This window comes from Dermacentor albipictus, chromosome 1 (genome assembly GCF_038994185.2).
Source record: "Dermacentor albipictus isolate Rhodes 1998 colony chromosome 1, USDA_Dalb.pri_finalv2, whole genome shotgun sequence".
Classification (NCBI taxonomy): domain Eukaryota; kingdom Metazoa; phylum Arthropoda; class Arachnida; order Ixodida; family Ixodidae; genus Dermacentor; species Dermacentor albipictus.
This window is the reverse complement of record NC_091821.1, coordinates 90614226-90629611: the sequence shown is the minus strand read 5'-3', so window position 1 is coordinate 90629611 and position 15386 is coordinate 90614226. Positions and strand designations below refer to the sequence as shown.

General features: G+C 44.4%; 1 protein-coding gene across 4 annotated transcripts in view; it reads right to left on the bottom strand.

Annotated features, from left to right (window-relative positions):
- LOC135920797 (guanylate-binding protein 2-like) overlaps positions 1–15386 on the bottom strand; it is a 229126-nt gene that overhangs the window by 81112 nt on the left and 132628 nt on the right. For 3 of the 4 annotated variants that reach the window (XM_065455056.1, XM_065455057.1, XM_065455059.1), the window contains 4 exons: positions 11371–11508; positions 5419–5477; positions 5026–5155; positions 1193–1357 (listed from right to left, as the gene is read on the bottom strand). In XM_065455056.1, coding sequence (XP_065311128.1) covers positions 1193–1357; positions 5026–5155; positions 5419–5477; positions 11371–11508 — 492 coding nt within the window. The remainder of the gene's footprint in view (positions 1–1192; positions 1358–5025; positions 5156–5418; positions 5478–11370; positions 11509–15386) is intronic. The other variant, XM_065455058.1, reaches the window with a different exon arrangement.

Here is a 15386-nt window from a genome sequence, read left to right as displayed (position 1 = left end):
TATATACATAACTGTTTTTTTTTTTACAACGCTGTTTTGAGGAGGGTGTGACTTACACAAAAGCGTGACTAATAGACCAGAAAATGCAGTACGTGCCATGCTGTGCTGCCTGTCAGCGCACAAAAGCTCAATGTCAGAAGCTTGAGGGCCTCATGAACAGTCAGTGGGCTACAGCTCTATGGAAGAGCTTAGCGCTGATATTACCAAGCCCTTGTCATGTAAACCTCGCAGCCACAAATACTTGCAGGTCATCATTGACAAATTCATCAAGTTTCGGGAGCTCTTCCCTTTGCGAGTAGCAACAAGTACGAAAATCTTAGAGTGTACAGTCCCAGTTTTCTGTCGCCATGGCACACCTTTGACAAAGGGAAGTGATAATGGGAAGCCCTTTGTGAGCCCTGCTGCACCAGCCGCAGGAGGGTTAATAAGTGTTACAGCGGATAGTACATGCGTCTCCATGGTTGTCCACCATGGCCGTGAGCTAAGCCATGCCAACTGAGAGCATATTAGCAATACTAAATAGTACTGGATAAAATCTGAGGACACCTAAGTACTTATGAGTTGTGAATGTGAAAGCATTAATGTCCAACTGAACGCCGCTGAGCAGTCCTTCTAGCTATGAACTCCTTGTGGGCAAGCGAGCGCATTGAGATGCTTGGCTCGTTTTGATGTCGCTTTACCAAACACAGAACGCAGGCAAGAGCTTTCGCAGACAAGGAACCTGTGGATAACACAGATTCCCGAGAGCGAGGGTGATGCAGCGATGCTCTCTCCCCTCAATGAATACCGCAGCCACAGGTGTTCTCTTTCACCTGTTCTGCTCCGTTGAGGCCCAAGCTAGAAAGTGCGAGCCAGCATCACGAGTGTGTGAGGTGCACCCGTTAAGAGGTGAAATTAATAAATATAATAAATATAATGAGCAGATTGCTGGAGTACGACACTAGCCATCACACTCAACACTTGTGCTAGAAATGCAGTCTGTAAATAACAGGGTTTGGTTAGAACAGCATTCTGCAGACACAGATTTTTACAAGAGTGCACTATTCACATCATTTCAGAGGCTCTGTATAGATGGCATGAAGCAAAAAATTTGGAACAAACATACAATCGTCAAATACTTTCACAAAGAAGGTTTCTGCATTAAATTATTCACGTCAACCCAGTAAAAGCTCACACATGTATAGACACATACCTTCAGTAAGTTCTTGTACTTGGCAATGTCTTTTTCAGGTAAAACTGAAATTAGCTGTGTAGTGAATGCTTCCAGCAGGTGGTTGATGTAACCACTCATGGCTGCTTCAAGACTGGTACTTGTGGTTGGTAAAGGGATACTTTTCATGTAGCCCTCAGCATCAAGCTGCAGGAAAAAAAATTGGTTTACGAATAATGTAAAAGCACCATAGCTTTAACGCATAATTTTGAAGACTTGTGGGTCACATACAAATGAAGTAATGAAATGTAATCAAAGGTCTGTAAACCTAAGTCAATGCAGTTCATGGCTTTGTGTAACCAGATAGCCTGGTTTTCTTCAAATTATATTGGTGCTTGTTTTAAATACACACAAAAAAAAAGGGTTTGATCGTTTCTGAAAAAAACTTAAATTAAAATGGCAAGTTTCTGAAGTTTACAACACCAAATCCGCCCAATTTAAGTTATGTGGTCATTATGTGGTCAAATTATGTCAAAAGTTGTGGACTATATCGGCAAGAGATGACTGCACTGTGAAACACAAACCAGGTAATTGGCACGGCTGTTGAGACTGGATACAAGACTGCTGTCAGCAAGAAGTGCTATCTGTTTTGATTCAGCCTCCAGCACATGATGGCCCACTTCAAACAATACGATTGAGAACTACAGCCAAGATGCAAAACATGATATTCATGCAGTAAAGAATATTGGACATTCAGTAAATATGGTACATGTTTGTAACATTTTGATAATTCTGTCATACAGCATAATTCCTGGGTGCCAAATATGCAAGTTTGCAAAAAACCTATTTTCGGATAATACAAATGCAAAGGTGCAAGCTCGCAAAGTTATTAAGACCCATCAAAAGCAGAGGTGTGCGCATTCCCCGGTGCTGTTGTCTACCAATAATTTTCACATGGTTTTCAATTCACTTTGCTATAGTGGATTCTTGCAGCATCACATATTTTTCAGACTGTCCACCACAAGGTAGTTCACCGTGTCCTTCAAGACGGGGCAGTGTGGAGCGTCACACCACCCAAAGTTGGGGACCATGCAATTAGAACATGTAAAGGACTCTTTCAAAACTCTTTATGGCTGCTTCATCTTCATGCTTGGGCACAGTTCTTATGCAAAATCTGCTGCCATGCATGCATCCAACATGCTCAAAGGTAGCAGCAGAAGAGCAGTTGATTGGCAGTTGCTTGGCAGCTGTACGTCCAACTGTAACTGAATACAGTTCAGTGCATTATGCTGCAATGAAAATCCCTAAAAGAATGCTCTAAACAAAAACAGGAAAAGAGTGGACCATATAAACTATTAATTCCCATTGCTCATACAAGGGACATTCCAAAAGTAAGTTTTGTCATTTATTTACACACAAAAAGTTTACAGCCAAAAAACACACACCGTGGCATCATGACCTATACACCTTGCACTATATTTCCACATAGTCACCACTGACACCGAGACATTTGTTATAGCATGCAATCAGTTTGAAGAAACCACTGTGGACGCGATGCTTAGTGATGCAAGGAATTGTTGCATAGCCTGCTCAACCTCAGCATTGCTTTGGAAGTGACGCCTCGAGTGTGCGGCTTTCAATGCAGGGAACAGGTGCCCATTCATACGGGATAACAGCACGCATTCCATTGGCGACCACGTTGTCAGCACACGTCTGTCTGCCATAGCGATTTGTACTTGAATAACCTCGGACATGCCGGTCCGCTGCTACTCTCTCTTCTTCGGCGCTCTGCGCATGTGTCATTCCTCCTCCGCTGACACTCCTTCCATTGCTGAACCAACAAAGGGCATGGATTCTTATGGCGATTGTTTCACCTGGTGTACCATCTTCTCTTTAAAAAGATAACAAAACTTACTGTCGGAACATCCCTTGTAATTTGATATGTGCGGCAAATATGGCATTGAGCAATTGGTTCTATTTGCATAGCATTATTGTTGCTTTAACCCTATGAGGGTTTTTGCCATACATGATGGCGCTGCTCATACGTCCCACATGGTTTTTAATCATATTGACATGTGTACTTGTCTTTATCGGGCGACACATTTCACCGCCTAGCAAATGTTATCGCACAGTGCAGGACGCGCTTGCATGTGTGGGAAGTTTCTAGAATGTTATCGATGGTTCCATCCACTTTCTGTGACCGAAACTTGTGTAATCTGATTGCATGTGTGCACGACGCGAATAATGTAGAACTTTGTGGAAGGCGCGCGGGTCCCAACGATTAATCTGGAACATTCGACGATTGATGTATAAAAGCCGACGCGCTTGACCCGTTAATCAGATTTTCGCCGATCGCCGAGTGTGTTCGCCGCTCTCATTGTGCTTTAAGTGTAGCCTGTTTTGTGGGCACAGGTTCGCCCAATAAAAGCTGGTTTTGCCTTTCACAGTATTGCTACCGTGTTCTTTGACGTCACGACCACGCGACTATATCATAAGAAGCCAACAAACAAAGACAGCAAGGACAACCTAGGAAAAGTTACTTGTATTTACTGATTGAATTAAAGAAATGCTACATTAATTGAAATGAAAATGGATGAAAAAACAACTGGCCGCAGTTGGGTAACGATCTTATGTCTTTGCATTAAATGTGCATTGCTCTTACCAATTGAGCTACCACAGCGCCATTTTCCCATCCACTTTCTGGAATACACAATATGTATGAAAGATAGGAATTCAGCCAGGACATAATCAACCCTTTGTTACACATGTCATATTGCTGTAGAGGCGTTCGAATGCATACGGACACTCCATATAAGACACTCCAATTACATGGATGCAACTATATGGACACAGGTGAGTGCAGGTGAGAGAGGGAGGGCGGGGGAGGTATTCTGTAAGAGTCAACATAGTGGACATGTCCATTTCGTCTGCTGTTGAAGTTCTGATTGGCTGTGGCACCTGGCTGCTGTGGACGCACAGCCCAGCCCAAGCGATCAGAACTTCAGTGGCAGTCAAAATGGACATGTCCACTAGGTGGACTCTTACAGAATACCTCTCCAGGTTGACATAAGCCTCCTCCTCTGCCCCGGCATGGTTGTCTGTGAGGATGATCACATACGTGGGCCCTGTACCCTTTCTTGGAGACAATGTGCAGCGGGTGCAAAGCCAGGAGCCAAGATGGTTGGTCGCTCCACGTACGCTGTCCTACCATGTGCCTAATGTTGGAGGTTGTGTAATCTCAAGCGTCAGACATGTGTTTGGGAACAAAGTCTAATCTGATACTCAGTAAAACTCTTAACTCATGGCGATCCTTGCACATGTGCCAATTTACCGCACAACGTCGTAAACAGGCATAATAAAGCTATGTTATGGTCTAAAAGAGAGGCAAGTTGTGTCATTGTTCAAAGTTGCATCATAGAATTAGTATATGGCCTTCATAACTGTAAGGACTTTCCCAGCATGGTTTATAGAGCAGAGCTAGGAAGCAATCCCTGCAGCAAACATTAATTCAATGGGGTCCGTAACTAATTCTACATATTCGACAGGCATATTCACCATAGCCATCCACATCACACCATATAGTTTACATAAAGCAATCATATAGTTTACATAAAACAATTATACAAGCTAGAAAATTCTATGCATTATCAGGATTAGAGGAAACGAACACTGCCATACAGGACTAAACAAGGAGCACAGACACTTCTTGCGCCGTCTGGTAGTGCTGTTTTCATATCACAAACTAACTATAACTAGCCCGACAGTCAATCCTTACGAGTTATTAGGAATTCTGAATGAACCAATATTGATTATCAAAGGTCTACCTGAGCAACACCCAAAAAACATTCAAGATAACGGTGAAGGCCCTTTCTTACCAGATACTTATCTTGCATAGTTCCACAGAAAAGTTTAATCCTTTTGAAGTTCATCTCTCTTCGTAAAGCAAATTCACTGTCCAACTTTTTTGTCAACTGGCTGCTAGCAGTGCTCAAGGCATCAGGCAGACTAAGAGAAAAATAATACATTCAAGTTTTACTGTTCACAATGCTTTACATATAAAAGTCCAGCAGTTTAGGCAAAAAACAACTTCCAATAAGTTAAAGAAAAGAAGGAAGGAGTTGGGGGGGGGGGGGTCATACAAAAACTGTAAACTCACATCAACAATTTCAACTGTAGAAAGTATACAGCAGCTTGCAAAGAAAGGCACACAAATAACGCCACAACAATACGTAGGAAGTGATAAACGCAAAAAATAAAGAAAGCTTTACCCATGCAGTAACTGTTGAAGTAGTGTGAATGACATCTGTTTCGCTTCTGTGTGCCGGGCCTAAAAGCACAAGCAAGCAAAAACATTGCAAAGTGGTCAAAACCCAAGCAAAAAGAAAAAAAAGAAAAGAGATGAAAAAGAAAGAAAGCAGCAGGAGGAAAAGATATGAAACATGCAGCAAACCGACACCTTTCCTTTCTTGTGGCCAAAAACAAACAGCCTTTAGTATTTGCACTCAAGCAGCGACAATAGTCCAAACCAAGAGATGCAAGCAGCAAGCTTTTCTTGCCCATTAAAATTCAGCACTTCAAAACAGTTATGGTCTTTAAGGCTTCATGGCTTGACACTCAAACTTCTCTTGCACAGCCTATACCATTTTGTCTAAAAAATAGCAGATAGACAGTATGACAATGCATACACATAAGCAAAGCCCTTCTCTCACAACTTATTACCTCTGCTACTCCAGCTTGTTATGACCTGTGCATGCGACACAAACACCCACACACCAACACAAGCATGTAATAGTCTGCTTATGAAGTACTGCTCGAGTTATTCATGCTTTCATCATATGTGTGCATTCAGTAAGGGGGTAAATATATCTTTATGTATGGCTCAGCCAACAGCAGGTTCTCTTAAAGCAACATTTAAGTCGGCAGCCTATTGCACGGCACCGGAAGTATCCTATGCGACTAAATAACTATGGGTGAACCTACTCATCTGAAGTGCTCACCTTTATTATCCTGCCAGTACTGTACATTTTCATGTATGGCAGCATCTTACATCATACTTCACCAGATGAAAAAAATTAAATAGCATCATACATAAGTGACCCTTTCATGTTGGGATAGCACGAATATTTTAAATATGCGCAGCCCCCGGTTGGGCTGCAAGAGGTGTGTGGTTGTATTCTCACTGCCAGACACCCACTGGTTTACGAGACAGGTACAAGCAGTTCCTGGCCTGGTTTCCACGTTTCAGGGGACTGCTGCTTGGGAAAGGTTTTGTACAGTCCACTGAAGCATTAAATCTGAGAAAGCTTGAAGTCTTCGCAAGAATTTATACCATATTACAAACTTCCTTACTTCACTTAGTCAAATTTTTCATAATTTGCATCTCGGAAACATGGCTCTGCTTCCTTGATGATAACCTATGCTTCCTTGATAACCTATTTGGTATCCTATTGTATCAGGCAGCTATGGAGCCTCAGCAATTTTTATCTCCCTTACATATCATACACTCAGTGACATGATATGTTTTTAAATGTCTCACATTGTGAATTCGTATGGATCGAATTTTTTAAACATTTCCATTCCTGAGGGCAACAAAGACACCATTCTAGGCTGCAGTTATTGCTATCTGTCATTGTCTGTTGCAAAACTTCGATTAGCTCTTGATTCTGTTTTTCTCACGTTATATATTGAGATTAAATATGTCTTCATAGTAGGTGACATTAACATCAATTTGCTGAATACCAAGAGCAGTGTGTGTTCTAGTAGAGAATGTGATGCTATTAGGCAACAAGTCGACGAAATGCTGCGCGACGACATCATCCAGCCGTCGAAAAGCCCGTGGGCATCTTCTGTAGTCCTGGTGAAAAAAAAGGACAGAACCCTACGTTTCTGCGTCGATTATCGTCGGCTGAACAAGATCACGAAGAAGGACGTATACCCCCTCCCACAGATAGACGACGCATTGGATCGTCTCTGCAACGCTAAATATTTCTTGTCAATGGACCTCAAGTCTGGCTACTGGCAAAGAGAAGTCGATGAAAGGGATCGTGAAAAGACCGCTTTCATCACGCCAGATGGCCTCGATGAGGTCAAGGTTAGGACATTTGGACTGCGCTCGGCGCCTGCAACATTTCAGCGTGTGATGGACACGGTTTTAGCGGGATTGAAGTGGCACACCTGTCTTGTTTACTTGGATGACGTCGTTGTCTTCGCCGGAAATTTCCACGATCACCATATGCGGCTTGCAACAGTACTAGAGGCCATCAAGTCATCAGGGCTTACTCTGAAGCTGGAAAAGTGCTGCTTTGCTTATGATGAGCTTTTATTTCTAGGCCACGTCATCAGCAAATCTGGAGTTCGCCCCGACCCGCAGAAGACAGCTGCCATCACAAAGTTCCCGCAGCCCTTCGACAAGAAGGCAGTGCGTAGATTCCTTGGAATGTGTGCCTACTATAGGCGCTTTGTCGAGGTCTTTTCACGCATCACGGAGCCGCTAACACATCAAACCAAATGTGATGTGGAGTTCAAGTGGGAAACGCCACAGGCCGACGCATTTCAAGAACTCAAACGACGCATGCAGTCGCCACCGGTACTTGCACACTTCGACAAGGACGCCGACACCAAAATCCACACTGACGCCAGTAGCCTAGGCCTCGGTGCCGTCCTAGTCCAGAGGAAAGACGGACCTGAATGGGTGATATGCTAGCTGGTCGCTGTCAAAAGCGGAAGGCAGTTATTCTACGACTGAAAAGAAATGCCTCGCCATCATTTGGGCTACAGCAAAATTTCGCCCTTACCTATACGGCAGGCCATTCAAAGTGGTCAGCGACCATCACGCGTTGTGTTGGCTAGCTATCTTAAAGGACCCTTCAAGACGGCTGGTGCGGTGGAGCTTCAGACTGCAAGAATATGACGTCACGGTAATCTACAAGTCCGGACGAAAACACTCTCACGCCGACTGCCTATCACGCACCCCCACCGATTCCCTGCCGCAAGACGACGAGGACGACGATGCCTTCCTTGGAATAATAAGCGCGGAAGACTTCACTAAACAGCAATGAGCAGACCTGGAGCTAAAGGGCCTCATCAAGTATTTGGAAGGGAACACTGATGTTGTCCCTAGGGCATTTAAGCACGGATTGTCTTCGATCACGTTACAAAACAACCTGATCATGAAGAACTGCTCACCAGTTCGTGCCAACTACCTTCTTGTTCCATCAGTGCTGCGCCCAGAAGTACTGCACACCCTACATGACGATCCAAATGCTGGGCACCTCGGTTTCTCCCGAACGCTATCGAGGATACAAGAAAGGTATTACTGGCCGCGCCTAACCACCGATGTCGCCCGTTACGTCAAGACATGCCATGACTGTCAGCGACGCAAGACACCACCGACAAGGCCAGCGGGATTACTACAGCCGATCAAGCCTCCTTACCGACCTTTTCAGCAGATCGGGATGGACTTGTTGGGACCGTTTCCGACATCAGTTTCCGGAAATAAGTGGATAATCGTGGCGACGGGCTATCTCACCCGCTTCGCTGAAACTAAAGCTCTACCGAAAGGCAGCGCAGCCGAAGTGACAAAATTTTTTGTCAAGAACATCCAGCTGCGACATGGTGCCCCAGAAGTCCTCATCACCGACAGAGGAACGGCCTATACAGCAGAGTTCACCCAAGCCATTCTGTAATACAGCCAGACAAGCCACAGGAGAACAACTGCCTACCACCCGCAGACGAATGGTCTCACGGAGCGCCTGAACAAGACCCTCGCCGACATGCTAGCAATGTACGTCGACGTCGAGCACAAGACGTGAGTCGCAGTCCTGCCGTACGTAACCTTGCTTATAACACGGTGGTGCAGGAAACAACACAGATCATGCTGTTCAAGCTGGTTTAAGGCAGGAACCCAACGACGACTCTCGACGTCATGCTGCCACACGTCACCGACGAAGAGGATCTTGACGTTGCTACCTATCTCCAGCGTGCTGAAGAAGCCCTACAGCTCGCCCACCTACGGATCAAGCACCAGCAGCAAACCCACAGCCAACACTACAACCTCCGATGACGCTACGTCCAGTACCAGCCTGGCAGCCGTGTTTGGACCCCAGTCAGTCTACGAGGACTCAGCGAGAAACTATTCTGACGCTATTTCGGACCCTACAAGATCATCCGACGTGTTGAACTGGACTATGAGGTCGTGCCAGAAGGCATTTTGCATTCACAACGGCGCTGTGCACGATCTAAAGTGGTCCACGTGGTGCATCTTAAGCCCTTTTACGCACGCTGACGAACTTCCTTAGTTCGTTGTTTCTTTACTATGGGTATTTTTGTTTATTATTCTCGTTTGTTTGCAGCATCGGGTCGTTGCTTTTTAAGAGGGGGTTATTGACACGTGTACATGTTTATCTTTATCGGATGACCACGTTTCACCGCCTAACCATCGTTACCGCACAGCACAGGACGCGCCTACATGTATAGGAAGTTTCTGGAATGTTATCGATGGTTCCATCCGCAGTCCGTCACTGAACCTTGTGTAATCTGATTGCATGTATGCGCGACGTGAATGGTGTAGAACTTTGTGGAAGACACACGGGTCCCAGCGATTACTCTGGAACATTCGCCCACTGATGTATAAAAGCCTACGCACTTGACCCGCTCATCAGACTTTGACGATCGCCGACTGTGTTCGCCGCTGTCGCCGTTCTTTAAGTGTAGGCTGTTTTTGTGGGCACAGGTTCGCCTAATAAAAGCTAGTTTCCTCTTCCACAGTATTGCTACTGTGTTCTTTATACATCACTACCACGTCACAGTATGTTTCGAGTTAGATAATTCATTACAATCACCTAATTAAATCACAGTAATGAAAAAATGACTGGAAGCTACTCCACTGTACCGGAAGCTATATGCATTAGGTTTTCTTCGAGTAACGCAATTGCTATTTTTTTAAAACATGGGTGCACGATTGTTAATTGGGACACCCTGTGTGTATTTATGACCTCTACATGCGAGTTACAATGTTTCCATCAGCAATAAATGTTGTAAATTATTAGAAGAGTTTTTTTTCCCGTGAGTCGTTAGCATTGCTTACTGGAAAGAGAAGCATTACTGAGACACATATTATTCACATATCTCACACACCATCGATAATTCTGCCGAAGGAGTCACTGAAGTCTGCAGGCTTTCTTCAGGTTCAAAAAAGCGCGCAAGGCAATTTCAACTGAGGTGAAAATACCGCAACATATTTATTCTCTAGGCATAGGCTATCCATACCTTTAAAAATAATATTTAATTGGCTACCTCTTGCTCTTTCAAAAATATAATAAACTTTGTCCTGTGTATACATTTAAATATATTGTGTATGTGTATGGTACTTACAGTGAAAATTAAAAACAACAGTGAAGTAAGAAAATACGGATGAGGCAGCCGCCGCTAGTGCTTCTAAAGCGCTTGTCCTCCTATTGTCAGGATTTGCAGAAATAAAGCGAAAGTATGAATTAAAAGCTGTGCACATCCACGTCAACAATGATGCAGTAAGCTATTAGCAACAATAAAATTTGAAGTGAAAAGGTCGAGGCAAGTCAAAAGAAACCTCAAATGATGTCGGTGAGAAAACTCTGATAATACCATTTTAGGTGTGTGTGTGTGTGTGGGGGAGGACGCTCAAGCCCGGAGCCCCCCTGTAGTCGCCGCCTATGCTGTACAGGGAGAAAGAGTCACAGGACAAGCTGAGAGGTGGCAGGATATGGTTCCAACAATATGTCAACGAGCTTCCTGTCAACAAATTATCAACTGTGGAAACCACCAAACGGGCATGGCTAATCTTCATTTGTTTCCCCAAGCTATTTAGGCCCAAATTTAGGGGCACGGCACTTAGAAGGGTGTAGCCCTCACACACAAATGTATGGTAATTAGAACATTAACACAGTTTAGGAAGGACAGCACTCGGACCCACTGGCACTTCGTTAAAAAATAGTCTTCCCTTACAAATAGCCTTTTGTTACAAGCTCTTGTGCAAAAGCCTGTCATGCAGCTACATCAAGCCTTTTAACGTAAGACTTCTATTGATATTAATGTAATTTTTAGAGGTCAGAATATACAGCCTATTACAAAAAAGTAATGGCCAGCCAACTTTTCTCAGTCATGGCCGGCTGGCCTTCACTTTATCATGAGAGGGTGTATGTTCATCATGGAAAGCACTCAATGGGTCACAATTTAGGACATACCATAAATAGGTCATCATGAATGGGACCATTATTATGTTTTTCAAGCAGAGAATTCATTTCACTAGTGTAAATTTGGAAACAGTCTTCTGCAGCGGAGTTCATGAGGCGGTCAACAAATGCACTCCATCGGCTTGGAACCTGGAAAAAAAAAAAGGAAGGAAGGTTCCTCAAAAATATTCTTAGAGCATAGTTGACTTAAATTCTAAACAAATAAAACATCCCAACAAACAAAGAGCTGAGAAATATGCTTTATACAGCTGACAAATGTACAGCCACAATATCACCCGCCGTGGTTGCTCAGTGGTTATGGTGTTGGGCTGCTGAGCACGAGGTCGTGGGATCGAATCCCGGCCATGGCGCCCGCATTTCGATGGAGGCGAAATGCGAAAACACCCGTGTACTTGGATTTAGGTGCACGTTAAACCCCAGGTGGCCGAAATTTCTGGAGTCCTCCACTACGGCGTGCCTCATAATGAGAAAGTGGTTTTAGCACGTAAAACCACATAGTTTAATTTTACAGCCACAATATCCAGCATGCCTCCATTGGCCTTATTTTAGCACTGCAGAATATGGAAACAGACCCTTGCAACGACTAACACCCGAACCCTCTCGAGTGAGGCTAGCTTAGCAGGACTCTTTGAGGAACTATAAGACATTGTTTGGGATATCATCAGCCTTAGTGAGATTAGAAGAACTGGTGAGGCTTATACGTTGCTGAATAACGGATATGTCCTCTGCTATAGAGGTCTCGCTGATAAGAAGCAATATGGGGTAGGATTCCTAATCCATAAGGACATAGCAGGGACATTGACGAATTCTACAGCATTAATGAGAGGGTAGAGGCAGTCGTAATCAAACTTAATAAGAGGTATAGATTAAAGGTAGTAAAAGCCTAAGCTCCAACATCTAGTCACGATGATGAGGAAGTAGATCAGTTTTATGAATATGTTGAATTAGCGATGAGAAAAGTGCAAACTCAATATACAGTAGTAATGGGTGACTTCAATGCAAAAGTGGGGAAAAAGCAGGCGGGTGAACAGGCAATTGGCAACTACGGCGTCGATTCTAGAAATGTGAGAGGAGAGATGCTGGTAGAATTCGTAGAAAGGAATAAGCTCAGAATAATAAACATCTTTTTCAGGATGTGTAGCAACAGAAAGTCGACCTGGAAAAGCCCCAATGGTGAAATAAGAAATGAAATTGATTTCATACTTTCTGCCAATCCCAGCATGGTGCAGGATGTAGAAATGATAGGTAAGGTAAAGTGTAGTGATAATAGGTTAGTGAGGGCTAGGATTCACCTCAATTTGAACAGAGGAAGAGTAAAATTGGTCAAGAAGAAACAGGTCAACTAAGAGGCAGTAAGGGTAAAAGCAGACAAATTTAGGCTGGTACTTGCAAACAAATATGCAGCCTTAGAACAGAGAGATGATGATGATGACATAGAGGTCATGAATGAAACTGCAATGAGGCTGGCTTCAGAGGTAGCAATTGAAGTGGGAGGCAAGGCATGAAGGCAACCAGTAGGCAAGCTCTCCCAAGTAACAAAGGACCTAATAAAGAAACGACAAAGAATTAAAGTGTCCAACTAAACAGTTAAGAAAGAATTTGCGGAGCTGTCAAAACTGATCAACTGAGCGAAAATAAGTGCTATTCAAAATTATAACACGAGAAAGACCGAAGAAGCCGTAAAAAACGGACGCATCCTGAAATCAGTAAGAAGGAAACTTGGCATAGGACAAACCAAGATGTATGCACTGAAAGATAAGCAGGGTAATATCATCAACAATCTTGAAGGTATAGTAAAGGCAGCAGAAGAATTCTATACTGACCTATACAGTACCCAGAGGACTCAGGAAAACTCCATTCGAAACAATAATGAACAGGATACAGAAACTCCTCCTATAACCAGAGCTGCAGTCAGAAGGGCCTTGCAAGACATAAAACGGGGGAAAGCGGCAGGAGAAGATGGAATAAGAGTCGATTTAATCAAAGTTGGAGGAGACATAATGCTTGGAAAACCGGTGGCTCTTTATACGAAGTGTCTATCGACTGCAGGGGTCCCAGAAAGCTGGAAGAATGCAAACATTATACTAATCCACAAAAAGGGGGACATTAAAGAATTGAAAAATTATAGGCCCATTAGATTACTCTCAGTACTATATAAAATATTCACCAAGATAATCTCCAATAAAATAACGGCAACACTGGACTTTAGTCAACCAAGGGAACAGGCAGGTTTCAGGAAGGGATACTCTAAAATGGATCCCATCCATGTCATCAATCAGGTAATCGAGAAATTCACAGAGTACAATCAGCCTCTCTATATTGCTTTCATAGATTACGAAAAGACATTCAATTCAGTAGAGATACCAACTCTCATAGAGGCATTGCGTAATCGAGGAGTACAGACCACTTACGTAAATACCTTGGAAAATATCTACAGAGATTCCACAGCCACTGTTATTCTACACAAGAAGAGTAGGAAGATACTTATAAAGAAAGGAGTCAAACACGGAGACACAATCTCTCCAATGCTATTCACTGCTTGCTTGGAAGAAGTATTCAAGCTATTAAACTGGGAAGGCTTAAGAGTAAATAAATTATGGGGTTTAACGTGCCAAAACCACTTTCTGATTATGAGGCACGCCGTAGTGGAGGACTCCGGAAATTTCGACCACCTGGGGATCTTTAACGTGCACCTAAATCTAAGTACACGGGTGTTTTCGCATTTCGCCCCCATCGAAATGTGGCCACCGGGGCCGGGATTCGATCCCCCGACCTCGTGCTCAGCAGCCCAACACCATAGCCACTGAGCAACCACGGCGGGTGGGAAGGCTTAAGAGTAATGATCAACGACGAATACCTCGGCAACCTTCGTTTTGCTGATGATATTGTTCTATTCAGCAACACTGCAGACGAGTTACAACAAAAGATTGAGGATTTTAACAGGGAGAGTGTAAGAGTGGGGTTGAAGATTAATATTGCCACCTGGTGTTTTGAGCCAGCAAACAGTCAGCATTGCGTGCCCAGCAAAAACGGCGAAGACGACAACGAAGTCGCACCGCACCAGCAGAAGGATCCGTGGACAAGCCCCTGAGTTTGGACTCCTACCAGAGAAAATGGCAGCTCCGACCACCCCAACCGGTATGGAAGGCACAATGCCGATTCATTGTACGCTACTCAATCCGCGAACGCCAAATCCCTTCCACGGCGCCATACACGAGGATGTTGAAGATTGGCTGGTGCACTATGAACGTGTTGCCATGTTGAACAAGTGGGATGACGCAGACAAACTGAAAAACGTATATTTTAGCCTTAACGATGACACACGTGTTTGGTATGAGAACCGTGCAGATGCCCCAATTTCATGGGCAGAATTCAAACGCTGGATTCTTGAGACGTACGCGAGCCCTGATCACCGAGAGCGAGCTGAGCATGATTTCCAGTCCTGTACACAAATGCCGAACGAAGGTGTCGCAATGTATGCCGAGAACATGACGCGTCCCTTTTTACGAGCCAACCCCAGCATGTCAAAAGAAAAGAAGGTGCGATACCTGATGCGCGGGGTGAAAGAGCAGCTGTTCGGCGGTCTCGTGTGCAGTCCTCCCAAGACTGTGCAATTTTTTTCCGAGGCCGTCACCATGGAACAGATTCTTCGGCAGCGGGCACCATCATACGAACCCCATGTGAACGCTGCCTCACCTACAGACTTCTTCGGAGCTCTCGGGGGCCACGTCGATTTCTTTTGAGAGCTCATTCATTCCGTAATCCACGAAGAACTCCAGAAACTGTCAGTACCCTCAGAGCCGACACTCAGCTTCTCCGTGACGAAGCCCAGCATGCGCTAAGAGAACCACACTTCAACACAGAAGTGCGACAGCTAAGAACTGACGGCCCCTGTATGTCATATTCACAAGCTTTGAGGCAACCTGCCCCACCTCCCTCCCTGCTTCGCACCGTGTGCCCGGCCATGCTACAGCCCATCCAAGCGGCCTCGTATTACCAGGTCCCCC